The sequence below is a fragment of the Eleutherodactylus coqui genome, chromosome 10, assembly GCF_035609145.1.
Source record: "Eleutherodactylus coqui strain aEleCoq1 chromosome 10, aEleCoq1.hap1, whole genome shotgun sequence".
Classification (NCBI taxonomy): Eukaryota; Metazoa; Chordata; class Amphibia; order Anura; family Eleutherodactylidae; genus Eleutherodactylus; species Eleutherodactylus coqui.
The window spans coordinates 111,590,654-111,618,000 of record NC_089846.1 but is presented as its reverse complement, the minus strand read 5'-3'; the positions used below and the strand labels follow the sequence as shown (position 1 = coordinate 111,618,000).

Below are 27,347 nucleotides of genomic sequence, written 5' to 3'. Positions count from 1 at the left end.
CTGCCATCCCTGTATGGATGCCTTGGCCAAATGCCTAAATCACCGTGTCCATCAGGGTGCAGAATATACCATGCGGGTGTTATCACACACAGCATTTTTCAGAAAAACATCCCAGCTTTTGTGACCGTTTACCATGTAGTTTATGAGCCAAGTCAGAAGCGGATTCAAAAGTAATGGGAAATATAAAGGAAGGTGGCGCTTTTCCACAAAATGCTGTGTGTAAAGCCAGCCTCTATGTCTTTTGTGGGAATCCTCTTTAATACAACTGCATTTGCTGAGTTTACAATTGTACGGTTGATTATGAACTGAGAGATGTGTATTATCATTGCTGTAAAGAGCATTTTACACGGCTGGATCCTCTACTTCACCATGGGCAGCGGCCACATTTTCGGGCACATCTACATATTCCTTGGTCTCTGGAGGCTCGGAGACAACAAGGTGCTCCCGGGCCGGCTCCTCTGCTGCGCTCTGGCCTGTTGAAGCGGCCATTGTTCTGTTGATGAAAGAGAATTCAGTGAGAACAGATTAGATCGAGCTATCGCTTAGAACAACTGGGGAACTCTGCTACACACAAGTGGCACTGACCTTTCTAGGTAGCACCTTGGGTGGGCCCATTGCACCAGTCGCAATAATCTGTGAGGTACATTCAAGTTCTAAGGTCTCCTCACTTTTTTTTCCCTTGGGAATGGGTGCAGATAGAAACATGGGACACATTTTAGAAGACGCAGGTATTCTTCGGGCATGAGTGAGACCACAGCATAGCAGTGTTTCTCAACTCCAGTCCTCAGGGACCACCAACAGGTCATGTTCTCAGGATATCCTATAGTAAGAACACCTGTGCAAAGTCTAAGGCGTCGACGGTAATTACATCACCTGTGCAATACCGAGGAAATCCTGAAAACATGACCTGTTGGCGGTCCCTGAGGACTGGATTCGAGAAACACTGGTCTAGTGAACAGAACTCAATGGGGATGTCCATGTTCCAAGAGCAGCATGTGATCATCCACTTTCTTCACTTGTATGGAATAACACCCATCGACCTTCATCGACAGTTGAGCAAGATGTGGTGAAGGTGTGATAGACGTTAAAAATGTGAAATTGTGGGTGCAACAGTTGTAAGAAGGCCCAACATTGTGTCAGAATGAACCAAAGGAACCTCCGCCAATGTGCCAGCCGGTCCGACAACATGATTGCGTAAGTGGAGCAGGTGGTTATGGAGGACCTCCAATTGACTATGGAAGAGGCTTCCTGCAAAGTTGATATTTCCGTTGGATCTGTACATACCATCCTGTGTGAAGAGCTGAAGATGTGGAAAATTTGGGTGCCATGAATCCTTAAAAAAAAAACTCCTGCTCATCAAACGACCTTATCAGGGGCTTCTTCATGAAAACACCTTTGAAGTGGTTTCTTCATAATCCCTACTCGCTTAACCTTGCACCTAGCTATTTTGGGCTTTTTCCAACGACGAAGGATGCTTTCTGTGGTCGCACATTTTCCAGTTGTGCCGCTCTTGCAAAAGCAATTTTCCGGTATGCAAAACAGACCTTTAGAACTTGAATGCACCCCATACATCATAATTGGTTTTCCAGACTGGCAGCAATGTACGAATATATGTGCACACCGAATCCACACAACGCTGCACGTAGATTTAGTTAAGAGCTAAAACATTTCAAATCCTATCACAAACCCTACTGTGTTCGTTTATAACTAGAGATGAGCGAGTAGTGCCTTATGTGAGTACCTGCCCGCTCGCCTCTAAAGATTCGGGTGCCGGCGGGGAAGAGCGGTGAGCAGGGAGGAGCCGGGGGGAGAGAGTGAGAGAGAGATCTCCCCCCCCCCCCCCCCCCTCCTCCGGTCCTCCCCGACCCCCGCTGGCACCCGAATCTTTAGAGACGAGCGGGCAGGTACTCGCATAAGGCACTACTCGCTCAAGTAGTTTGCCTTAGCGAGTACGCTCGCTCATCTCTATTTATAACCTAATTAACAAAATCTTACTTTGTTTCGCTGCTCTTTAAGTGCTCCTTTTTGTTCTTTCTTGCAATGACGATCCAAACGATAACACCAATAATCACTGCCAAGAGTACTGCCGCGATAATCGCTGCCACGATGATCCCTGCATCACCTGCAGGAGTAACACAGTCACGGTCTTCAACATCTCATCAGACATTGTGTACAGCTACAACTATGAACGCTCTCACAGTCAATTAAATAAAAGTATTTAGAGTTTAGAGACACTTATTAACCTCTGCATAATTGATAGTAAATTTTCCTGTATTAGGAACAAGACAACATGTAAATGTTTACAGTTATAACACTTGGTCAATAGCACGGTAAAAATAAATTCCAACTTTTTTTTTTTTTTACCATGGAGTAACAAATTTTTGTCACTTACTGAAATCACTACTTTTATTCCTACCACCCACACATGTGAGAATTCTACCCAGTGCTACATTCTGGACTTATTTACAAACCTAGTGTTAAATAGACAGATTTTTAAAAAAAACGTTTGGTACGGTGTTAGCCAGTAGAGCAAAATGTGATTGTTCCCAGCAAGAGAAACCAAGTAATCTTGTAGATATGATACCTTTCTAAGAAAAAAACATGTTATAACGAGCATGCAGACCTACTTGGGGTTCTTTCTCAGGCATAATGGAATAGATCCGAAGATCTGGAACTGCCATGGGCAGTAAAATGGTACCGTATTATGTCAACCTTTTTATAGCAAAACTGGACAGTGGCTTTCTGGCCTCCTGCTCCAACAAACCTTTGGCCTACTTCAGCAGCATGGGAGACTCGAGCATTTTTGTATGTGGGCTACTGGGTCCAAGCTTTTTTTTTTAAGGGGGGGTTCTCTCTCTCTCTCTCTCTTTCTCTCTCCCGAAAAATTTGCCATTGATGTGCACGCTGCACCTCGGCGGGGAGGGGCCAAAAACTGGGGCGGGGTCGAACACAGCATTATGCTCGTTCGGGTAACGAGCACCATCGAGAATGCTAATACTCGAACAAGCATCAAGCTCGGCAGAGTATGTTCTAATGCCATCATAATCATCTGGACCAACACCGAAGTAATAAAATTCCATGAGAGATTCAATGCATTTCACCTCACCATAATTCAATTCAATAATTGAATTCAATGAATGGCTAAATGCTGCCTGTGATTGGCTGAGCGCTCAGCCAATCAGACTCAGTACTTTCTGGAAGCGGGGATTTTTAAATCCCCAGCCAACAGAAAGTGCTCCAGAGCAGTGCCGAGGAACAAGCGAGAAAACGCGCTGGAGCCCCGACAGCGGCGGAAAGTGATATATATATATTTTTCCTATCTTTTTATTTTTTTTTACTGCAGCTAGGGGTGATTTTCAGGGAAGGTCTTATATTTCAAGCCCTTCCCCGAAAATCACTGCGGGGGTTGCCTGCATCCCATGGCTTTTTAATGAAGTGGCTGCAGCACCGGCCACATTGAAGGCAATGGGAGAAGATCGCGATCCTCTGTCACAGCTGTGGCAGGGGATTCTTTCGTCCCCGTCGGGAGTCCCATCATCACTGAACACTGTGACAGTGCTGTCACAGTGTTCAGTGATGAGGGGACTCCTCGCGGGGAATCTTTATGCGCAGCACAGACCTTCCCAGTGCACGCATGTCCTATCTTTTGCAGGTGCGAGTATTTTGCGCCTGTAAAAGACGGACATGTGAACACATCATAGGGAACCAATGGTTCTATCAGACGCACCTTTTTTTGTGTACATAGGTGCGCGCAAATAAACGCTCATCTGATTTCGCCCTTACTGTAAGAGTAGTGAGACTATGGAACTCTGTCTGAGGACGTGGTGATGGCAAATTCAATAAAAGAGTATAAGAGGAGCCTGGACGCCTTTATATGTTATAATTATTATTAACTTTAGAAGGGTTGGTGATCCGGGTATTAATTCAATCGCCAGATTGGAGTCGGGAGGGAATTTTTTGCCCTTGAATAGGGAAAATTGGCTTCTACCTCATGGCTCTTTGTCTTGCCTTCCTCTGGATCAGCATTGGGTCCTACTAGGCTGAACTGGATGGACATATGTCTTTTTTCAGCCTTGCATACTATGTTACTTTTAGCACCTAAATATAATACAACATGTGACGGAAAGACAACGTCAGGATTACTTGGATGTATCAAGTCTTTATGGGGTTATGCTCTGTTAAAATGACACAAGCCAGATTTCCAAAATTTGGCCTGGTCATTAACCCTTTCCAATCCAATTTGTATCCTGGCTTTCCTAGGGGGCTTACTCTTTTTCTGCCATTATACAACGGCGCTATCTGCTGGCTAAAGCCAGTACTGCGTGAGGTGACACGTTGGATAGGCTCAGACAGCAGAGAGGCTGGCAATAAACAGTAAGAGAACCCAGACGGAAGACTTCCAACATCGGAACCGTACAGCCTTAAATCATAATGTCTTCACAGGTCAGACAGTGGATTGGAAAGGGTAAAGGCACAAACAGGCTTGGTCATGAAGGGGATAAATTGAAATTAAATAGTACTATGAGTTACATATTACAAAAAACAACACATACCTCCTGTATTTAAATCCAGTTGACAGGTTCCACTGCCTAAACCGTTGCTTGCTGTGCATTGGTAGTATCCATCTTCAAACTTAGTCATGTTACCTATAACCAGGAGTCCATTCTGCTGTGCTGTGAAATAAATTATTTTAAAAGTAAGAAAAAGGACATAATTTGTAATAATCACTGGATTCAAGTGACCAAAATTCTGGTAACATGATTTAACACAATGCATATATTTTTCTAAGTAAGCTGAACCACAGTGAAATTGGCCTTGGCTGTCTCCAGCAGCCCCATAGAGATGAATGGAGCGTCAGCACACATGCTCGGCTGCTGCCCTATTCATACAGGGAGACAAGAGACCCCTATTCTTAGTGTCCACTTATTTCATTATGCTTATATTAACCATACTGGACAGTATAATGGGTACATCCATACCGGACATCTTTTCCGTAACAGAACAATGTATTACATGTGGCGTTGTTACTGGTTCGCCCCAAATTTCAAACCCTCATTTCGAAGAGTTGACATCCGCAATGAAAATCTGGAGCATAAATTGACAAGCTTGGGAATTAATCCCTTAGGGTGCATTCAGACGAGCGTGTTTATGTGTGTAGATACGTCTGCACAAAACCATGCGTCTATTAGAACCATTGGTGTCCTATGATTTGTTCACTTGTCTGTGTTTTACAGGCGTGCAAACACACGTACCTGCAAAACATAGGACATGCGTGCACCATAGGTCTGTAGTGCATGCCAATATTCCCCAGCGGGGAGTCCCCTTGTCACTAAACACTGTGACAGCACTGTCACAGTGTTCGGTGACAAGGGGACTCCCCGCAGGGAGTAAAGAATCCCCTGCATTCAATGGGGTAGCTGCTGCTGCCGGTGGCCCCATTGAAAGCACTGGACTGCCGGCACCCCTGCAGTGATTTTTGGGGAAGGGCTTTAAATATAAATTATTCCCTGAAAATCATTTCTGTGTTAAAAATTAAAAAAAAAAATATACTCACCTCTCCGACGCTGTTGGGGCTCAGGCGCGTCTAGCCGCTTGGGTCCTGTCACTGTAATGAAGTTCTATCAGCAGGTGGGTATTTAAATCCCTGTCTGCTGAAAGGGCTGTGTCTGATTGGCTGAGCCCTCAGCCAATTACAGGACATGCTCAGCCATTCATTGAATGACAGCTGATTTTAAATCTACGCCTGCTTAAAGAACTTCATTACAGTAGCGGGACCCAAGCGGCTGGACGCACCTGGGCCCTGGCAGCGGTGGATAGGTGAGTATATGGTTTTTTTTTTACACCAGATAGGAATGAGTTTCAGGGTATTATATTTAAAGCCCTTCCCTGAAAATCACCGCAGGGATTGCCGGCGGACCATTGCTTTCAATAGGGCTGCCAGCAGCAGCCGCGGCCCCATTGAAAGCAATGCTGCGTGGACCTGCATTCATTCGTGTTTGTGCATGTACAGAGGTAGGCCGGTTTTGAGCGCACCTATGTACGCACCAGCACATGCTGTTAATGCACTCTTAAGGACCAGTGTGTTTCGGTCCATAAGGACCAGATACTTTTTAGGGATTTTACCCATGAGGTGGTTTTACAGTCCTATTTTTTTTCTCTGTGACATATAGTGCTATTTTTATATCTTTTATTCACATAGTTTTTTTTTCTGTTTTATTAGGGGTAAAAAGCTTTAAAAAAAGCAGTTTTTTAAAAAAAATATAGTTGTTTATTTTAGTTTTAAATCAGTATATTTACATTAAAATAAAGTACAAGAATTTGTCCCTCATTTTGTTTTGGACATTTTAATATATAATTTATATAACCTCGGATTACAGGATGCATATGGCGACAGTTTTGGTTTGCGTTGGGTCATTTAATATATATGACTCCTCGGCTGTCAGTGACCTGGAAGAGAAGGCCGAGGACCTGACCTGCTGCTACTAGATTGGAAAAACTTTAACCCCTTAGTGACATCCCCACTGCCGTTTTACGTCCTGGTTTAGTGGGCTTTAATCCTCAGGGCCGTAAAAACACGAGTTGTCTTCTGTTCCCAGCATTGGACGCAACTAAACTCCCTACCCCTCCTATGTTTTCAGCTTCAATTGAAGTCTATGGGAGCTTCCGGTGTATCTCGGCAAAAGAAAAGGCAGTCTTTTGACGCCGCATATAAAATCAGTGACTGAAAACGGTCGCCGATGCGCTATTTTTTTTGTCACAATTTTTTTACGCGGCCAAAAATCATTCATCTGAATGAATACATTGGAATCCAAGGCTTCAGATGACACAATTATGTTTCACAGTTAAACATCTGTGTATATACGGTCGTGCGAATAAGGTCTTACTCCCAGTCGCCTCACAGAATAATTCCCTGTTTCTGTCAAACTTTCTACAAACCTATAGTTTTACTTACTCGTATTCACTTGCTTCAGATTTCCATTCACCACTTTATGCCAGGTATATTGTGGGCGAGGCACCCCCTCCTCAGAAATACATATCAGCTTTACAGCATGCTCAATCGCTACGTTGCCTTGAATACTGCAGTGTGGAGTTGATGGGGGTACTGGAAGATGAAACGTTAAGAAATATACAGGTGAAAACTAATATCACCTTTACTTTCAATAATCTGCTAAATTCCTACAAAATACCCTAATATACCAACACAGGCACTGGCATAACTATAGGGGATGCTGTTGCACCCGGGCCCAGGAGCCTTAGGGGGACCATAAGTCTTCTCTTCTCCATATAGGGAGCCCAGTACTATGAATAAAGCATGATAGTTGGGGCCCTGTTACAGATTTTGCATTGAGGCCCAGGAACTTAAAAGTTACGAATCTGCTACGGAATTAAGAGAAGTTGGGGGGCCCCAAGATAAACTTTTGCACCCAGGCCCTTGAGCCTTTAGCTACGTCCCTGAACACACTTTTTCCATTTTTTTCATATAGCTTTAATCCTTCTTATTCTTGAAAAATAAAGGACAATACAAGGTCTAAAAAATATGTCCTCCCTCCCGATGGCGCCCACTAACCGGAGCACCAATACATGTAAACAATTGCAGTGGTACTCAGGTATGTAGATGGTCCCCTCAATGTACAATGTATGGGATACCTGTATCGTGCACAAAGATTGATTCCTATTGTGGCCTAAACTGCCAGTATGTGACACGGCCATGGCGGGGATAGTACCTATCCGAAATAAAATGGATTAATATGAAGTAAATACCCTGTACAATCAGCTGAATGTGAGCTATTGCCGGGTTTTCTGGATAGTTGCTCACGGTACACGTGTAGATTCCAGTGTCTTGTGGCTGCATGTTCGCGATCGTTAGTGTAGCATTCCCAGTGGTATTGTAAACTGTCACCCTGTTTTGATACCTCGCATTGATGTATTCTTTATTATTTTGGAACCCATAAACCTAGAACACAAATAGCAGATGAATAGTGTAAATAACACCTAAAAATGCACAAAAATGTCTGCAGCTCATGCTACACGATGCCGATAACTTCACAGCAGCTAAAAGTATCATGACAAAATACAAGAAATATGGCAGGAATAACTACATGTGAGGTTTGATAATGGCCAAAGCTATTTGCCCTTTATCTTCCCTTAAGCTTTGTGCCAATTTTCGACTTAAAGGGGTGATCCCCTCTAGTCAACCCATTTTTAAATGCAATTGCCCTGGGGATAATCTTAAAGGGTAAATGAAGAATTATATACATGCATAAATATCAGTTTGACTTCATGTAGACAGCATTTAGAACCCCATCGAGTACTTTGGCCCTGGATGTATCCATAGCCTGTTATTAGTAAAATCGAAATTGCAGAATTGAGCTCTATTGTAGCAGCTTTCCATTCGATTCGAGCATTTTGGCCAATCAGAAGAGCATAGTTAACTAAAAAGGACATCCAGACAAAGTTCTGGGATGGAACCCCCAAACTGGTGGCTTCCAGGCAGTGTTTGAATGTAGCCTTACATTGTACAATATTTTTAAGTTTTTCTCGCTCCCATGTAGTAGGTTCCACAGTTGGCCAGGCCACGCCTGACGCTCGCCTCTCAGTCTAATTGGGCCACACCTGCTACTGTACACAGCGACCGGCACACGTAACATCAGCAGCCTGCCAACTGGCTTATCATCGGTTTGTCGAAGCCTGCTTGCACGCTAGTGTTGCCTTCCCACAGGCGGCAGTGATATTAACAGAGCCACTAAGCAGCAAGGATTTGAATAACCTCCTCCTATCTTGGTTGCTCTTTTGATTCTGCCTAGGGGCTCACAAGGGTGTATTGCGTATTTTGGGCGCATAAATACTCAGTGTCTTTACATAGTAACATAGTATGTAAGGCTGAAAAAAGACATCCAGTTCTGCCTATTACTCCCAATGTTGGTCCAGAGGAAAGCACAAAAAAATCAAGGAGGTAGAAGCCAGTTTTCACCCATTTAGGGAAAGAAACGTGACCACACTACACATATTTCTTGTGTAACTCAAAAATTTCCCATTGATTGCATGTGTAAATACTCAATAAATACACATGGATCATGTTGTATTCACAATTGCAATTGACTTTAATGTGCTATTTCAGTGCACTATATCCACTAAAATACGACATGCTACAATTTTGTTCATGCATGTGAAAGATGCAGGTCTGAAAGACCCAATGTAAATCAATGGGGTTCTAGCACAGTGTATTATGCAGTGCCAATACCCTCCTGTGAATGACAGCTAAGGCCTCATGTCCACGGGGAAAATCAGGCCCGCTACGGATTCTCCATGGAGAATCCGTAGCGGGTCCCTCCTGCCCCGCGGACATGAGGGCTGAAAAGAAGAATTAACTCACCTCTCGCACGCTCCGGATCTTCCCTTCGTGGCGGCTTCATCTTCTCTCTGTCGTGGCCGGATCTTCTTTCTTTGGCCCGGCGGATGTGCACGGCACGTCGGTTGCATGCCGCGCATGCGCCGGCCCGAAGAAAAAAGATCCGTCCACGACGAAGAGAAGATGAAGCCGCGAAGAAGGGAAGATCTGGAGCAGGTGAGTATATGCTGATTTTGGTCTCTCGCGGATCCGGACGGCTTCCAAAGGCTTCAATAGAAGCCTGTGGGAGCCGTCCCCGCGGGAGACCCGCACAAAAGTGGAGCATGGTCCAGATTTTTTCATGCTCCATTTTTTTTAAAATCACTTTTATTGACCATCCGCGGGTATTTATCTACCCGCAGGTGGTCAATGCATCCCTATGGGATGCGGATCCGCATGCGGGTGATCCGCTGCGGATCTTAAATCATATTTAGCCCGTGGACATGAGGCTTAAGGGGTACGCCCTACTTTTCTTACCCTTCTTCTTCCCCGCCCTCTGTTGTCCAGCCTTTTAAATGCTCCTGCTCAAGTCTAAAAAAAATGACCCTCTATTTATCCCCTCCCCAAAAGGTGCCTCCCAGGAACAACTTTTTGCACTTTATCAGCAGTTGTACCCTGCACTAGGTATACAAGTATACTAACATGTGCCTGACTCGTACCCCCTTCAATGTCTCCTTTTCCCGAATATGATTGCTGTGGCCCCATTTACGGCTCCTTATTCTTAGTTTGTTGGTATATATATATATATATATATATATATATACAGTATATATATATATATATATATATATATATATATATATATATATGTAAAATACAATATATTATACACTGTACATGGTGAAAACCAGCCAACAACTGATATCCAACAAGCTTGTTCCTAGGATATATCATCCACATATGATTGATGGAGTCACATAGCTGTGGTAACCGTTCTGCCTTGCAATGGAGTGTGTGACCCAGTGCACATATGTATTATATTTTATGGGACGCACTGAATGTCAAACTCGGGTAATGAGATCTGATCTCATTTGGATATGGATGGTCCAGGCTGTCTATGGATTAAGGCACAAGGTCATTTTTACATCACTGTTTGAACATAAGCTACTGATGCCTAGTGATTCTTACTACTAGTCTCAGCTTACCTGGTATCTCATGCTACACCTTCCCCGTGCATCTCTCCCATACGCCAGGGTTACACACTGATTCACTGAACTGTTCTTCCAGCTGTAGCATGGGAAGTGCTGTTGTGGAGCAGAAATGATCTAAGAACTTAACCAAGCCTGTCCACTGTATATAGATACCACAAGGGTAGGATACTCGTGAATGAAGGGTGCTGGTATAGCCATTGTGTCATTCCATAACATAGGCTTTAGTTGGAACTTAAATTCAATACTGTCTGATTCAGAATAACTAAATGGAAAAAATTATTCTTGTACTGAAATATTGTCAGGAATGAAAATGTAGCCACTGTAGCAACCGCTCAACTAAAGAGTTATTCAGCTTCTACGCAAGGGGGTACCCCAAAGAAACCGGGATCTTCTGGTGGCAAGGTGTTACAAGTACTGTACAGGCTTCTGCTGCTGGGTGAATGTCTGTGGAACCCCTCTGAGGCGGTGTGCCAGCCGATGTTGTGTTCAGCTTCAGGGATTTTCTTTTTCAAAAAGTTTACAGTTTTTTGCTTATTTTGTGATGGCCGATTCATAACTGCATAACAACATGCAGCTGGGAAATTTAGTTTCTTTTTCCACTGCTCAAAAAAAGTTGCACGGAGTGAGATCAGGCGAATAGGGACGGTGAGACAAGGGTGTTGTACTGTTATCAAAAATTGCTTAAAAACTCAGCGCTGTGGGGGCAAACAGGTGACTGGCTATGCCAACGCACCTGTCCACACAGTGGTAAGCAGTTTTTGATGAAAAACGGCACGACACCCTTGCCTCACCCTTTGTATTCACCCGATCTTGTTGCAACTGTTTTTTATGAATGCTTTGAACTGTGGAGAAGGCAACATCATTTCACAGCTGCACGTTGTTCATATGAATCACAAAAGAGGCGAAAAACTGAACAACTTGTTTTTAAAAAAATCACTGGAGCCAAACAAAAACTTCCCTAACAACACCAGCTGGTGCACAACCTCAGAAGGGGTCCACAGACATCAACCTACCAACAGAAGCCTGTAGTAGTACCGTGTTTCCCTGAAAATAAGACACTGTCTTATATATACTTTTGCCCCAAAAAGGGCACAGTGTCTTATTTTTGGTGGTGGTGGTAGTGGGGCTTTACTTACCTGGTCTGCGGCGTCCCGATGCCTCCCGATGGTGTCACAGCCGGTGCTCGATGAGCCAATCACAGCCATTCAATGATGTCATTCACTGAATGGCTGTGATTGGCTCATCGGGCGCTGGCTGTGATTGGCTGCCTGCGCTCGATTAGCCAATCACAGCGCTTGCTTTGCTGGAGGCGGAGTATTCAAAGCCCCATCGCCAGCAGAAGGCAGCTGTGAGATGGAGGAGGACACCGCCGGGACGCTGCAGACGCCGCCGCCGCCGTGGACAACGCCAGGATGCCGCGGACCATGTGAGTTTGTTTTTGTTTTTTTTTGTGGGGCATCCGAGATAGGTCCTATTTTTGAGAAAGGCCTTATATTTCAAGCCTCACCCGAAAACCCGATAGGTCTTATTATCGGTGTAGGACCTATTTTCGGGGAAACACGGTATCGCCCTGTCCAGCAGAAGGAGATCCCTGATTCTTCTGCATACCCCCCTCATCATTCATAGATATCCAATCTTACTTCTTGAATACCCGTCTTCTTCTGGGAAGCCTGCTATATGTTGCTTATGAAGTGTAAATGAATCGTTAGGCCCTCAATTATTAATGCAGCAAAATTTGGAAAACTTGCAGCACTCAAAAAATGTCTAAAACTTCATTTACACCAAACGATTTTTCATTCAAAAAAGCGAATGATGGCACAGTTCATTCATGCAGCCTGTTTATACAGGCAGATATATTGTTGGCTCCTTCAAACGAGAAATTGTTCAGCCGTTCACATTCGCTGTATAAGTGACTGAGAATGACTGAATGATCGGTATTTAAACCGAATGATTAGTGAATGAGCCAACCGTGACTTTTATGCCTGCAGAAAATGAAGAATGAACGAAAAGCGAACGATGTATCTCCCGTCGTTCAATCGTTGGCTGCAATTACACTGAATGATTATCATTCATTTTCGCTTGTTTGAATGATTTGTTTGAATGATAATCATTTCGTGTACAAGGGCCTTTAGCTTTTAATCTATAACAGTAAAAAGCAACAATACAGGAACAAGAGATAAAAACAGCGATGGCTTCTAGCCTGAACAACTCATAGCAAGGTTCAGTCTTATCACATAAAAAGCAAACAAAAGCTCCTGATCACAAACAGTAATTAATCACAAGGTATAATGACTTAACCCATTATTAACCCCCTATAAAATACAATTTCTGGTGCATTTTATAAGGCCATTAGGGATTTTTGAAGTGCTGGGGGTTTCCAAATTTTGCAATGATATTACCCGTGAAGCGGGCACTTCCTTCCTTGCACCTCCGTGTAGTGTGATTACAACTAATGGCGGTGAGCTGATCTGAAGTCCAATTAATAATACATGATAATTCTTGAAATACAGCAAAATTATGTTATGGCAAGGAGATTATTGTGTTAACATGAAACAAAGGGGAACAAAACAGAAAAAGAATATTACCAAGTTCCAAAGTCCTAAGAACTCAGCCCCACCCGACTCTACAGACCAGTGAAGGTAATATACCAGCGTCCCGCATTCACTTTAAAATAGACTTATCAGTATAATGAGACCAGTTTGGCACTTATACTGGATCAATCTATTTTCTGAGATAATTATATATATATATATTTCTATTTCCTGATGTGTGTTACACAATACAATTCACCATTAGAGAGGAATAAACCTGGTTTAATAATGAAATATTCTCAACTGTGACATGGGCTGGATTCACACGAACATATATCGGCTCGGTTTTCACGCCGAGCCGATATACGTCGTCCTCATCTGCAGGGAAGGGGGGGGGGGGGGAGGATGGAAGAGCCAGGAGCAGGAACTGAGCTCCTGCCCCCTCTCCTGCCCCCTCTCTGCACTATTTGCAATGGGGAGAGGTGGGATGAGGGCAGGGCTAATTCTCAGAACTTAGCCCCGTCCCGCCTCCTTTCATTGCAAATAGTGCAGAGGGGCGGAGAGGGGGTGGAGAGGGGGCGGGAGCTCAGTTCCTGCTCCTGGCTCTTCCATCCTCCCCCCCTGCAGATGAGGACGACGTATAACGGCTCGGCGTGAAAACCAAGCCGATATACGTTCGTGTGAATCCAGCCTTAAAGGGGTTGTCCCGCGCCGAAACGTTTTTTTTTTTTTTCAATAGCCCCCCCGTTCGGCGCGAGACAAACCCGATGCAGGGGTTAAAAAAAAAAACGGATAGTACTTACCCGAATCCCCGCGCTCCGGTGACTTCTTACTTACCTTGCGAAGATGGCCGCCGGGATCTTCACCCACGGTGGACCGCAGGTCTTCTCCCATGGTGCACCGTGGGCTCTGTGCGTTCCATTGCCAATTCCAGCCTCCTGATTGGCTGGAATCGGCACACGTGACGGGGCGGAGCTACGAGGAGCAGCTCTCCGGCACGAGCGGCCCCATTCAGAAGGGAGAAGACCGGACTGCGCAAGCGCGTCTAATCGGGAGATTAGACGCTGAAATTAGACGGCACCATGGAGACGGGGACGCTAGCAACGGAACAGGTAAGTGAATAACTTCTGTATGGCTCATAATTAATGCACGATGTATATTACAAAGTGCACTAATATGGCCATACAGAAGAGTATACCCCCACTTGCTTTCGCGGGACAACCCCTTTAAATAGATTTTTGGGAACTAAAAAAAAAAATTGTGTTGGCGAGGAATAGTGCAAAAAAAAAAAAATCATTTACCTGGTCAATGGTCCCCAATCCAGCGCAGCCACCTGGGTCCTAGAAGCTGCTGCAGCCAATTGTGCCATTCACTGTTTCAACACAGGCTTCAGCAATCATTTGCAGTATCACGACTGAGGTCAGTGATTGGCTGCAGTGGTCATGTGAACAATGGAAGGCCTGTGAATGCTGAGCAGCTTCCGGAGCCAGAAAAGCAGGGACTTGGCCAACTGCGCTGGGTTGGGTGACCATTGAACAGATGAGTACTGCTTACTTGTTACTTTATACCATTCCTTGGCTTAACATTTTTTGTCACAGAACACCCCTTTAAGAGCTCCTGCTCTCATTGCAGATAATTACTGGGGTCCAGAGATTTGGAACCCTGAAGTTTTACCCCACTTTCATACACTAGTAATGTGTTGGCTACTTGCTTTATTGCACATGAGTTTATTCATAAGTGCATTAAAGAAAATGAACTGCATGTGACAAAGTTTCAGCGTGAATTAAGCCTAGTTTGGGTAAAGTCCTAGAGGTTCAAAACTGCTCGACTCTAGCCTTAAGGAAGTTGTATGAGATCACAAAAATATGGCTGCTTTCCTCTAGAAACAGCACCGCCTTTGACCATGGGATGTGTATCTCATTTCCGTTCTAATGACTAGGACTGAGCCGTAATACTGGACCAATCCAATGGAAAATGATAACACTGTTTCTGGAAGAAAGTAGACAAGTTTTTTAATTTTTGTCTAATACAACCGCTTGAGGAGCTGCAGTGTCACAGTGAGGAATTTCTCATTTTTAAAATAAGGTCTTCATGTGATAACTTCATATGTAATAAACAATAATAGAAGCATTAACAATTATTTAAGTATAATAAATCAAATACAGACTAAGGAATATAGATTGGACTAGCAAAACCAAGGAGCAGGCAACATTGACTGGACAAGCTAGATAAAAAGGGACTAGAACTAGATATTTGGAACTAAAACAAGCATACTGGATAGAGCACGTCGCAGCTATCAACTGTGCAATGCTGCAGAAGCCAAAAATATTTAAAGAGAGACTAACCAATCAGATATTCCTCTCTGTAACGAGGCTAGGCTGTGAAACGTGGTCAGCTCATCCCCTCCAATGGGTCTACTGTGCATAGCAACTGCCCCAGCAACAACTTAGAAAGCAGAAGCTTACCATCTACAAGGATTTCTCCTGCTATTTGTAACAATCAGTAAGGGAAGAAGTAGCTAGTTATCCTCCTATTTGGAATTCAATAGGGTTGAGTATAGCCTGGGAAATAACTGCATAAAATGAAAAAATGTAAAATATGCGATACAGCACAAATGTGCTTGTTTCATTGAACACTCTGAGACACATAGCCTAAAAAGTAAAAAAAAAGTCCCCAATATGATCTGTTTTCACCAGCTAGATAGTTTTCACATTTGCTGACTCAGGCTGCCTTCACATGAGTGTTTTATCGCGGCAATTTTGATCTGATTGGATTCCAATGCATCCGTTCAGATGGGCGATTTTCCATTGCGTAAAATCAGCTAGCCAGAAAAGATAGTGCATACGAAGCGCATTCCGGCCGGAAAAGATAGATCTGGACCAATTTTCACGCCAGAATATAGACGTCTACGGGAGCCTATGAGAGCTGACGAAAAAGTAAGGTGGGAGGGACTTTAGCAGCGTCTCTGCTAAACTCACTCCCCCTCTATGCCCCTTGCCAGCTGCTGGCAAAGGGAGGGGGCAGGATGAGGCGGGAGATTAGCACACTAGCTTCGCTAAGCTCCTGCCCCCTCCCATTGCTGACATCCGTCAAAGGGCGGAGAGCTGGTGGAAGTTTAGCACACTAGCTCCCGCCCCCTGCCTTTGCTGACAGTCGGCAAGGGGCGGAGAGGAGGTGGCCATGCTACGGCCATAAATTGCAGATTGCCAGTGTGAAGGAGCCCTAAGGCAGAATTTCTCGCACAAGTTCCATCCAATAGATTGAGCTTGCATTAAAAATGACACATTATTTTCTTTATGTTTATACACATGAGCGATTTTCCTCTTGGCACGGTGGGGTCCCAGTTTTAAATCCCCATCAAGGTCAGATTTAAACCTAGAACTCAGCACTGCAAGACAGCAGTACCAAGCCCACACACCCGTCCTTTCTGCTCAAAGCAGAGAGTCAATAATTCGGTTATTTTTGCTAAAAAGCGAATTGGGATGATTTAATCCAACTTAGCAAAAATAGGCCTGATTTTATCGTCCAGCCGATCCCGACAAGCAACACTACCGGTGATGTCCCATAAACCTGTCCTGTGGGCTTCTACATTAGAGCCCCCCAGGCAGGTTTACAGAATGTCACAGATGATGTCCCTGTTAGTCTATTGGCTGCAGAGGTCACGTGAGTGAACAAGCCATGTGACCACTGCAGCCATAGTAAACAGAAGACTGGAGGACCGGAGTTGGTGATGGGGCAGCAGCGTGGCAGTAAGGAGGTATTATTGTTTTTTTATATTCACTCTTTGTAAAAAGAAAAATCCAGCCCCTAGAAGGAGTTGTTGTTTTGCTGCAAAACTAAGCATGCAGTTACATTTCAGGCAAATCAATAGAGTTTTGCCACCTGAGGCCCTAAAACTGGTTCCCCCCTTGGCCTATGGAAAGTCTCTCAGAGGCTCCTTGTGTGTAGTGACCTCTTTTTCCGCTTATGTAGAGCTTGTTGACCACTAGACCCTCTATGGTGCAAGCAAAAAGATTTTGCCCAGTTAACAGAGATTGAGAGGGGTCCCATTATTGGAATGCGAGACGCTGGATGGTCGTATCAATGAATTTCCCGCCACCTGGGCTGTTCTGACCAGACTGTTAAGAGGTGTTGGGATCAGTTGATGCGGGAGGACATGCACACAAGGCGACCGGACTTAAGATGCCCTCGGCAGACCACCAGTAGAGAGAATTGTCTGATTGTACGACAAAGACAAGCAGCTTCAAGTGTTTCTTCCATCCACAGACAAGTAGCATCATTGTTACAGCTCCTGTTCCTGTTGGAACCATTTCCAGGCACTTGGCTGAAGGACATTTGGTCTCACGGCACCTATTACGTGTACTGCCTTTGACACCCGCCCGCTGTCTCCTCCGTTTGCAGTGGTGTCGTGAACAACCTGTATGCCTCCATGCCCTCCCGTATTACATCTTGTGTCCAAGCTAGAGGCAGTAGAACAGGGTACTAGTGCCTCCATGCCTACCTGTATAACATCTTGTATCTAAGCTATGGGCGGTCCAACAAGGTACTAGAGCCTCCATGCCGTCCGTATCACATCTTGTATCCAAGCTAGAGGCGGTCCAACAGGGTACTAGAGCCTCCATGCCTGCCTGTATTACATCTTGTATCCAAGCTAGAGGCGGTCCAACAGGGTACTAGAGCCTCCATGCCTGCCTGTATTACATCTTGTATCCAAGCTAAAGGCGATACAACAGGGTACTAGAGCCTCCAAGCCCACCCGTAAAACATCTTGTATCCAAGCTATAGGCAGTCCAACAAGGCACTAGAACCTCCATACCCGTCTGTATCACATCTTGTATTCAAGCTAGAGGCAGTACAACAGCGTACTAGAGCCTCCATGCCCACCCATATCACATCTTGTATCCAAGCTAGAGGTGGTACAACAGGATACTAGAGCCTCCATCCCCACCCATATCACATCTTGTATCCAAGCTAGAGGTGATACAACAGGGTACTAGAGCCTCCATCCCCACCCATATCACATCTTGTATCCAAGCTAGAGGTGATACAACAGGGTACTAGAGCCTCCATCCCCGCCCTGTGTCACATCTTGTGTCCAAGCTAGAGGTGGTACAACAAGGTACTAGAGCCTCCATGCCTGTCTGTATTACATCTTGTATCCAAGCTAGAGGTGGTACAACAGGGTACTAGAGCCTCCATCCCCGCCTATATCATATCTTGTATCCAAGCTAGAGGTGGTACAACAGGGTACTAGAGCCTCCATGCCTGCCTGTATTACATCTTGTATCCAAGCTAAAGGCGATACAACAGGGTACTAGAGCCTCCAAGCCCACCCGTAAAACATCTTGTATCCAAGCTATAGGCAATCCAACAAGGCACTAGAACCTCCATACCCGTCCGTATCACATCTTGTATTCAAGCTAGAGGCAGTACAACAGCGTACTAGAGCCTCCATGCCCACCCATATCACATCTTGTATCCAAGCTAGAGGTGGTACAACAGGATACTAGAGCCTCCATCCCCACCCATATCACATCTTGTATCCAAGCTAGAGGTGATACAACAGGGTACTAGAGCCTCCATCCCCACCCATATCACATCTTGTATCCAAGCTAGAGGTGATACAACAGGGTACTAGAGCCTCCATCCCCGCCCCGTGTCACATCTTGTGTCCAAGCTAGAGGTGGTACAACAAGGTACTAGAGCCTCCATGTCTGTCTGTATTACATCTTGTATCCAAGCTAGAGGTGGTACAACAGGGTACTAGAGCCTCCATCCCCGCCTATATCATATCTTGTATCCAAGCTAGAGGTGGTACAACAGGGTACTAGAGCCTCCATCCTCGCCCCATGTCAGATCTTGTATCCAAGCTAGAAGCGGTACAACAAGGTACTAGAGCCTTCATGCCCACCTGTATCACATCTTGTATCCAAGCTAGCGGCGGCTTTTCTCCCATAAACATCAATGTTACTTGCAACCTGTAAGCACTTTGAATGTTGTTTAACAACCAAACTGCAGCTCTGAAACAGTCACACGACAGCAAATTGCAGGCAACTGCAAAAATCTTTTGGTCATGCAACTTTCCTGATAGTCACACAATACATGTCGCTGACTAGCCCCAGCCGTAAGCAACAGTCACAATGTCCTACAAAACTTGCTGAGATTCAGCTAGGCCTGCTGGTGAAGTAATCATGTTGCTGTGTCAAGAGATTACAAGAGATTTATGAACCTGAATTTCATATCTTCTATTATACAAAATTTTAAAAAAAAGCAAACTGAAGAACCATTTTCTTGATGAAAACAAATTGTAATGGAAATTTTTAAAAAATATTCAAGAGATGCAAAGAAAAAGTTGACTCTCCCACTCATTTCCATTGCCGTCATCAATATGTTCCATCAATATGAATCCGTCCTAAAGCGTAAGGTACCATGTTTCATAAATTGCCATCTCATGGAGGTTTTCTCCCTAGACTTTCTTCTCCCTCTCTGCTGTGTGGAGCCCCATAACAAGTATGGAGAATCTCACAAGTTATGTCAGTATAGCATATAGTAACTCTCATTCACTTCTATGGGAGTTATGGAAAGTGCGTAGTACAGGATGCTCAGCTGTTTCTGTAAAACCCATCCACCTGCCAGAGCCTAGATACAGCAGCCCGTGAGACCAGGTAAGATTGGATGGAGTTGGGGCCCGGATGTGAATATCCCTTTAATTAGCACTAAAGCCTTCAAAATAAAACATAATAATTCTATGATAATAATTTTAAAGGGGGTTTCCATGAAAATAGTATTGATGACATATCCTCAGTAGAGGTCATCAATAGTTGATTGGCTGGGGCTTGCCGTTTGGGACCCCTGCTGATCAGCTGATTGGGCACCCACTGACAACGTTGGTATACACTGGGGTTGGAGTGGAAACCTATGCTCCAACTGGTGTAGTGGCCAGTGTTTGTAACTGAGGTGTCAAGTACAAGTCCGGCCACTAAACAGGGTCGGTGCAGCAACCTTTGCTCCAACCCCAGTGTATATTGGCTCTGTCATCGGTCACCTAATCAGGCAATCAGCTGGGGTCCCGAGCGGTGAACGCCAGCGATCAACTATTGATTACCTTTCCTGAGGATCAATAGTATTTTTTGTTGAAGAACCTCTTTAAATGATTTTATCACCAACTTACATAAGAACATTAGAAACGTATAATGTTATTAATATGCAAGTCTCAAAAGTCAGTGTTATTTCACTTGCAGAACTGGACAACAGAAGTCATTCTTTGAAGTAGACACATAACAGATTGGAGGAGGATCCAAATGGAAATCTCTATTAGAATGCTAGTGATAAGCAGCTTTAGGTCACGATCACTCTGTGAATTCTGTTCCGATTTCGTCGCGGATTCGGGATGAGTGGTCCTGATTGTGGGTGTTGTGAGAAGAGGGGAGTCACCAACAAGCCACTGTATCTTGGCCATAGTATTTAGATACAGAGCATGGGCAGCAGACAGAATCTTTGCCTCTGGTGAAGGAAAGCCTTGCTACATAAACCTCTACATAATTTGTCCCTGTAAATACTAGTGCCTGCGTGTGATAATATTAATAATCATAATAACAATGATAAATTATATACTTACAGGATTGGTTTTTTGTGCGTGAATTTCTGTAAAATCCCATTGAATAATAAGATTGCCAACGTTGGGTTGAGAAAGAGTGTAAGCAACGGGTAAAGTTGCACTCTGTCCCGCGGTGACATTTATTCCAGGATTTAGTATAGTCAGCTGCACACAGTAGACGACTCCTAAAACACAGAGCATACGGATTAATGGTTTTATCACAAAATGATTCTGCGTTAATCTTTTCTGTGGCAGGAAAATCCCATCCGAATATTGGGACTGTACCAGTTATTGATGTTAAGTAGGACGATTCTTATACGGCATTTGGCACGGGTTCACACCAAAGGTTGGTACATATAGTTAGTATTCTGAGCCTGGATATGTGTAAATGTGTAAATGACTGACGTAAGGGACCAAAAATTGACTAAAACTGGCTTAATCCCTTCCCTCCCCATGACGTAAGGGTACTTCATGGGAGTGGGGTACTTCCCGCAAAATGACATACCCTTATGTCATAGGGATAGCGCGAGATCACATATGATCTCGCAGCGGGAGCCGGCTGTCAGTCATAGCCGGCCTCCCGCTGCAACATGTTTTTTCTCATATTAGCATAAAAAAGGTTAAAAAAATTAAAACACCACATATTTGGTATTGTCACGTCCATAACGACACATACAATACGTTGCACATGCTTTGGACTGTGCATGGGAAAAAGCATTAAAAAAACACTAAAAAACTGAGGCAAAATGCTAATTTTTAGCATTTTGCCTCCCTAAAAATGCAATAAAAGTGATCAAAAAAGCCGTATGTACCCCAAAATGATACCAATAAAAACTACAGCTCTTCTCGCAAAAAATAAGCCCTCACAGAGCTCCGTACAGAAAAAAGTTAATAAGTTACAGGACTTTGAATGCAGCGATATAGAAAAAAAAAATGGAGTTCCAAAAAAGGGTTTTTATTGCAGAAAAGTGGAAAAACTTTTTAAAAATGTAAGAATTTTGGTATCGTTTTAACGGTACTGACCCGCAGGAAAAATGGATTGTGTAATTTATGCTGATTAACGCTGTAAAAAAAATGATGCGTTTTCTCTCCCTGCTATCATAAAAAAAAAATAAAAGTTTTACAATATAGTCTATGTATCCAAAAGTGGCACCGATAAAAACAACAGCTCGCCACGCAAAAAACAAGCCCTTAGACGGCCGCATCGACGGAAAAATAAAAAAGTTATGGCTTTTGATAAATGGAGATGAAAATCCGCCAAAAATCGTTGCGTCCTTAAGCCCAAAATAGGCCGTGTCATGAAGGGGTTAAAACCTGCCTGCACTTCTGCATCAAAATCTGAAATTAGACCTGGTGTGCAATTCTGCAGCTGCGGAATCGGATATATCCTGTGGGGTAATTCCGTCCCACGTGAAAGGTCCCTAATGGGGAAAATCCAATCAAAATGTGATCTTGGACCACAATCTGTTTCTACCCCAAAAGAACTCTATAGACTCCTTAAGACTCCTTAAGACTCCTCTGTCTCCGCTCAGAGATTTTGGCTACTGGAAATCTAACACAACATTCAAGAACCTCCCCGTCTAATGCAGTAGTAATGCAGCTTCACGTTCAGCAACTACTGGTACATATGAGCATACCCTTGTAGTCACTTATAGACGAACGTATTATTAATCTGTGCTGGATCCGTATTATGGAGACTATAATATGGAGCTGATGGAAATCTAGGAATCTATTCACATTTCGTCTGCATTTGTCTCTATATTTGCATTCATTGGTATTTTCTATTGGGGGAAAAACAGATCCATATTTGCCTATTAGAAAGTAAAATGAAGAAAGTGAAATACAGATCAAGTACTGGTGATATACTAATGCAATATGGGTGTTATTTCATCTGTGACATACTTGTATTATGGATACGTATTACAGACATGTAACACGTTTGTGTCAAATGGCCTTTGGAGGAATTTAGAGAAGTTTTACACATATGAAGTTATGGACTTGGGAGTAGGAAACAAGTAACATTATTACATATTAAATAATAAACACTTCAGTATTAGTAAATATTAAATGGAATAGCAGAAATCAATGCCAGACAGCTGCTGCTCAGCAAATGAAATCAGGGGATTGATGAAAAGAGTTCCATACGTATTTGATGAAAGCATAGTTTATCACTCGTCACATTATGCATGATCTATTGTGTGGAGGTTTGGACGCCTGTATATGAGAAAGACCCAACCGAGAGGTCTGGAGGCGGATGATCAATATACTTAAGAGAATGGGGGGATAGCTGAACTGAGAAAAATTAGCAGAATTTGGGGAATTTCTTTTGAGAAAAGTAAGCTTAAAGGTGACCTAATTATTAATTTAATAAAGGAATCTGTCTACTGGTCCATTTCTATGGAGGCAGGTATATATAGTAAGAGGGTATCCGTTATGTCTTAGGGCTCGTTCAGACCAGCGCTCTTTTCGCGCTGTTAGCAGCGCACAGAAGGAGCTTCTAATAGAAACCAATAGGTTCCTCTAGGTATGTTCACATGAGATAATGTTAGCGCATCTAACAAAAGATGGGACATGTCGGCGCCGAGGTGCGTGCAGAGATAGGATATGTCCTATCTTTGCTGCATGCTTTCCATAGGCTTCTATGGGAGCCTTGAAAGCACGCAGCAGCACTTCGGATCATGTCAACAGGCTACTTGACGAAGCTTGAGGTCGCCCATTCACACGATCTTTTTAGCACTATAGCAGCGATCTGTCCTCACTGCTAACAGCGCAAAACCAGCGCTCGTCTGAATGAGCCCTGAGGAAATACTCTGTCTTTTAATGGGAACTTGGCTAAAGGCTAAACAGAGCGGCTTCCATAGTTTATATTGCCATCTTCTGACGGTTTTCACCCTGGGAGCATTAACATAGTAACATAGTATTTAAGGCTGAAAAAATACGTATGTCCATATAGTTCAGCCTATTAGCCCCCCCACCCCCGCCCAGTGTTGATCCAGAGGAAGGCAAAAAAACCCCAATGAGGTAGAAGCTAATTTTCCTCATTTAAGGGGAAAAAATTCCTTCCCGACTCTAATCTGGCAATCGGTATAATCCCCAGATCACCGGCCCTTCTGAAGTAATCAGTGACTATACCATGTAATATTTTTACACTCAAGAAAGGCATCCAAGACCCTCTTGAGCTCTCCTAGTGAGTTCACCATCACTACAATCTAGTTCCATAGTCTCACTGCTCTTACAGTAAAGAACCCCCTTCTATGTTGGTGTAGAAACCTTCTTTCCTTTCTGCTGTATGGCGCCCCATAACAAGTATGGAGAATCTCACAAACTATATCAGCCTAGCAGTAACTCCAATTCACTTCTATGGGAGTTATGGAACGAGCGTAGAACGGCTGCTCGGCTGTTTCTGTAAAGCCCAGCCACCTCCCAAACCCTGGATGCAGCAGCTAGTGAGACAAGGTAAGATTGGATGGAGGTGGGTGCCCAGATGTGAATACCCCTTTAAAAGCACTAAAGGCTTTGAAATAAAAAAAATGGAATAAAAAAATATATTATATATATATTCCTTTTTTAAACCAAAGGAATATTCAGGACAAAGCCTATTCTACACGCATGAACCACACTCTGATGCATATGATTCTAGCAGTGGATCATACCCCAAATGTTCTCTAAGTTCCAATATACTGAATATGTTTAGTCCTTTCTGCTTACCTGTAAAACTCCATAAAAGTACGAAAATCTTAAGAAAAAGTGGTAACATCCTGCTAAGATATCCGAAGCGTGAATAACCAGCTGCCGCCTTGGTCTAGATTCAGTGACTTGTGACTTCTACGCAGTGTTTCCTCTTATCGCTGCGCATCAAGAAGTCAACAAGGGCTTTTCACACTCTTTATCAAAAACACTCCTCAGACGGCTCCCAGTGAGGTTCTGTGGAGTTTTTGTATTTTCATTTGAATTATATTTCAGGGTGTGTGCACCTGATGTATGTGTATCTTGTGTTAACTCATGAGTACTTGGAGGGCAGTAGCTACTCTTTCAACTGGAGGTGGTTTCAAAACCCTATGATTTCCTTCACACACATTTTTGTGGTTCATTTATTTATCCAGACATGCATGTAAAAAGCCCACTTTAAAAAAAAAAAGGTTTTTTATGTTCTATAGAGAAGCCTATGCAAATTGGCAGAACAAATTGCCAAACCGAAAACCCGTTAGGGCCCTTTTAAATGAGCCGATATATCATTTGAACGAGAGAACAGGCGAATGACGTCACCGCTAGCTCGTTTGCCGTACAGCCTTTTTTAGACAGGCAGATACATCATTGGCTCGTTCAACTTGTTCCGAATTGTTCAGTCTTTCACATTCATTGTGTAAGCGAATGAGAAGGACTAAACGAGCGCTGTTTAAACCGAACGATAAGTCAACGAGCCAACTCCGATTTTTAGTCCTGCATAAAATGAATGACGAGCGAAAAGTAAACGATTATCGTTCACGATTTTAAAAAGGAGGCAGTGATCACGCTATTTTTGAATTTTGGATAAAAAGGGGAGGAAGACCTGAGAAAACTCAGACCTCAAGGTTGGATTTCAAAAAGGCAGATTTTAATGAACTCAGAAAGAGGGTAGAAAGGATCCAATGGCTGCACGTTCCTAAGGACAGAAATGTCCAAGAAGGTTTGGAAATATTGCGAAATGAGATGCTCAAAGCACAATCGGTAACTATCCCTAAAAGAAGGTAGAATGGGAAGCACTTAAAGAGACCAGGATGGATGAACACAGAACTTGCACACATGTTAAAAACGAGAAACCAATGGAAAGAGGGGGGAATATCTAAAGAAGAATATAATGCGGTCTGCAGAAACTGTAGGGCAAGCGTCTAAAGCTAAAGCTAATAATGAATTGAGGCTTGCAACAGAGGTCAAAAGCAATAAAAAAGGATTTGGGGGGTATGTCAAAAGCAAAAGAAAAGTCAAAGAAGCTCTTGGATTCTTACAAGATGAAAATTGTGAATTGGTTAAGAATGATGTTGAGAAGGCCGAACTTTAAAATTCCTATTTTGTATCTGTCTTCTTTCAGAAAGTAGATGGAACATCAACTGATCTTCCCTGTGCTATTGGGGGAGTAAAAGAATGCAGGCTATCTATAAGCAGACAGATAATGAGAGAACACTTAGCTAATAGAGATGAGCGAGCACCAAAATGCTCGGGTGCTCGTTACTTGGGACGAAATTATCGCGATGCTCGAGGGTTCGTTTCGAGTAACGAACCCCATTGAAGTCAATTCGCGACTCGAGCATTTTTGTATATCGCCGATGCTCGCTAAGGTTTCCATTTGTGAAAATCGGGGCAATTCAAGAAAGTGATGGGAACGACACAGCAACGGATAGGGCAGGCGAGGGGCTACATGTTGGGCTGCATCTCAAGTTCCCAGGCCCCACTATTAAGCCACAATAGCGGCAAGAGTGGCCCCCCCCTCCCAACAATTTTTACTTCTGAAAAGCCCTCATTAGCAATGCATACCTCAGATAAGCACCACACTACCTCCAACAAAGCACAATCACTGCCTGCATGACACTCCGCTGCCACTTCTCCTGGGTTACATGCTGCCCCCCCCCCCCCCCCCCGCACGACGCAGTGTCCACAGAGCACACCAAAGTGTCCCTGCGCAGCCTTCAGCTGCACTCATGCCACACCACCCTCATGTCTATTTATAGGTGCGTCTGCCATGAGGAGGAACCGCGGGCACACACTGCAGAGGGTTGGCACGGCTAGGCAGCGACCCTCTTTAAAAGGGGCGGGGCGATAGCCCACAATGCTGTACAGAAGCAATGAGAAATATAATCCTGTGCCACCGCCATCAGGAGCTGCACACGTGGGCATAGCAATGGGGAACCTATGTGCCACACACTATTCATTTTGTCAAGGTGTCTGCATGCCCCAGTCAGACCGCGTTTTTTTATAAATAGTCACAGGCAGGTACAACTCCGCAATGGGAATTCCGTGTGCACCCACAGCATGGGTGGCTCCCTGGAACCCACCGGCTGTACATTAATGTATCCCATTGCAGTGCCCATCACAGCTGAGGTAACGTCCGATTAAATGCAGGTGGGCTTCGGCCCACACTGCATGCCCCAGTCAGACTGGGCTTCTTTAGAAGTGGACACATGCAGTTACAACTCCGTGTGGACCCTCAGCATGGGTGGGTGCCAGGAAGCCACCGGCGGTACATAAATATATCCCATTGCATTGCCCATCACAGCTGAGGTAATGTCATGTTTAATGCAAGTGGGCTTGGGCCCACACTGCATGCCCCAGTCAGACTGGGGTTCTTTAGAAGTGGACACATGCAGTTACAACTCCGTGTGGACCCACAGCATGGGTGGGTGCCAGGAAGCCACCGGCGGTACATAAATATATCCCATTGCATTGCCCATGACAGCTGAGGTAATGTCATGTTTAATGCAAGTGGGCTTGGGCCCACACTGCATGCCCCAGTCAGACTGGGGTTCTTTAGAAGAGGACACATGCAGTTACAACTCCCTGTGGACCCACGGCATGGGTGGCTCCCTGGAACCCACCGGTGGTACATAAATATATCCCATTGCAGTGCCCAACACAGCTGATGTAACGTCAGCTGTAATGCAGGTGGGCAAAAAATTAATTGGATTACACTGTAGGCGAGGGCCCCC

The 27,347-nt window shown here is 44.1% G+C and overlaps 1 protein-coding gene across 1 annotated transcript; it reads right to left on the bottom strand.

Moving 5' to 3' along the window:
• Positions 1 to 257: 257 nt before the first annotated feature.
• VSIG1 (V-set and immunoglobulin domain containing 1) lies at positions 258 to 24,424 on the bottom strand. The gene is made up of 7 exons (XM_066579872.1): positions 24,376 to 24,424; positions 20,689 to 20,852; positions 7,762 to 7,954; positions 6,953 to 7,102; positions 4,554 to 4,673; positions 1,996 to 2,122; positions 258 to 493 (listed from the first exon to the last, which is right to left on the bottom strand). The coding sequence occupies exons 1-7, from the start codon at positions 24,422 to 24,424 to the stop codon at positions 343 to 345; spliced, it is 954 nt and encodes a 317-aa protein (XP_066435969.1). The 3' UTR covers positions 258 to 342.
• Between the last annotated feature and the right edge of the window lie 2,923 nt (positions 24,425 to 27,347).

What these genes read in the sequence shown, in the direction of transcription:
- VSIG1 (XM_066579872.1), bottom strand. Translation starts at nt 24,424, where the DNA reads ATGTTACCACTTTTTCTTAAGATTTTCGTACTTTTATGGAGTTTTACA. An exon ending in ACGCACAAAAAACCAATCCT is followed by an intron (nt 7,955 to 20,688) that starts GTAAGTATATAA and finishes TTTGTGTTCTAG; the next exon opens with GTTTATGGGTTCCAAAATAA. An exon ending in CATTCAGCTGATTGTACAGG is followed by an intron (nt 7,103 to 7,761) that starts GTATTTACTTCA and finishes TTCATCTTCCAG; the next exon opens with TACCCCCATCAACTCCACAC.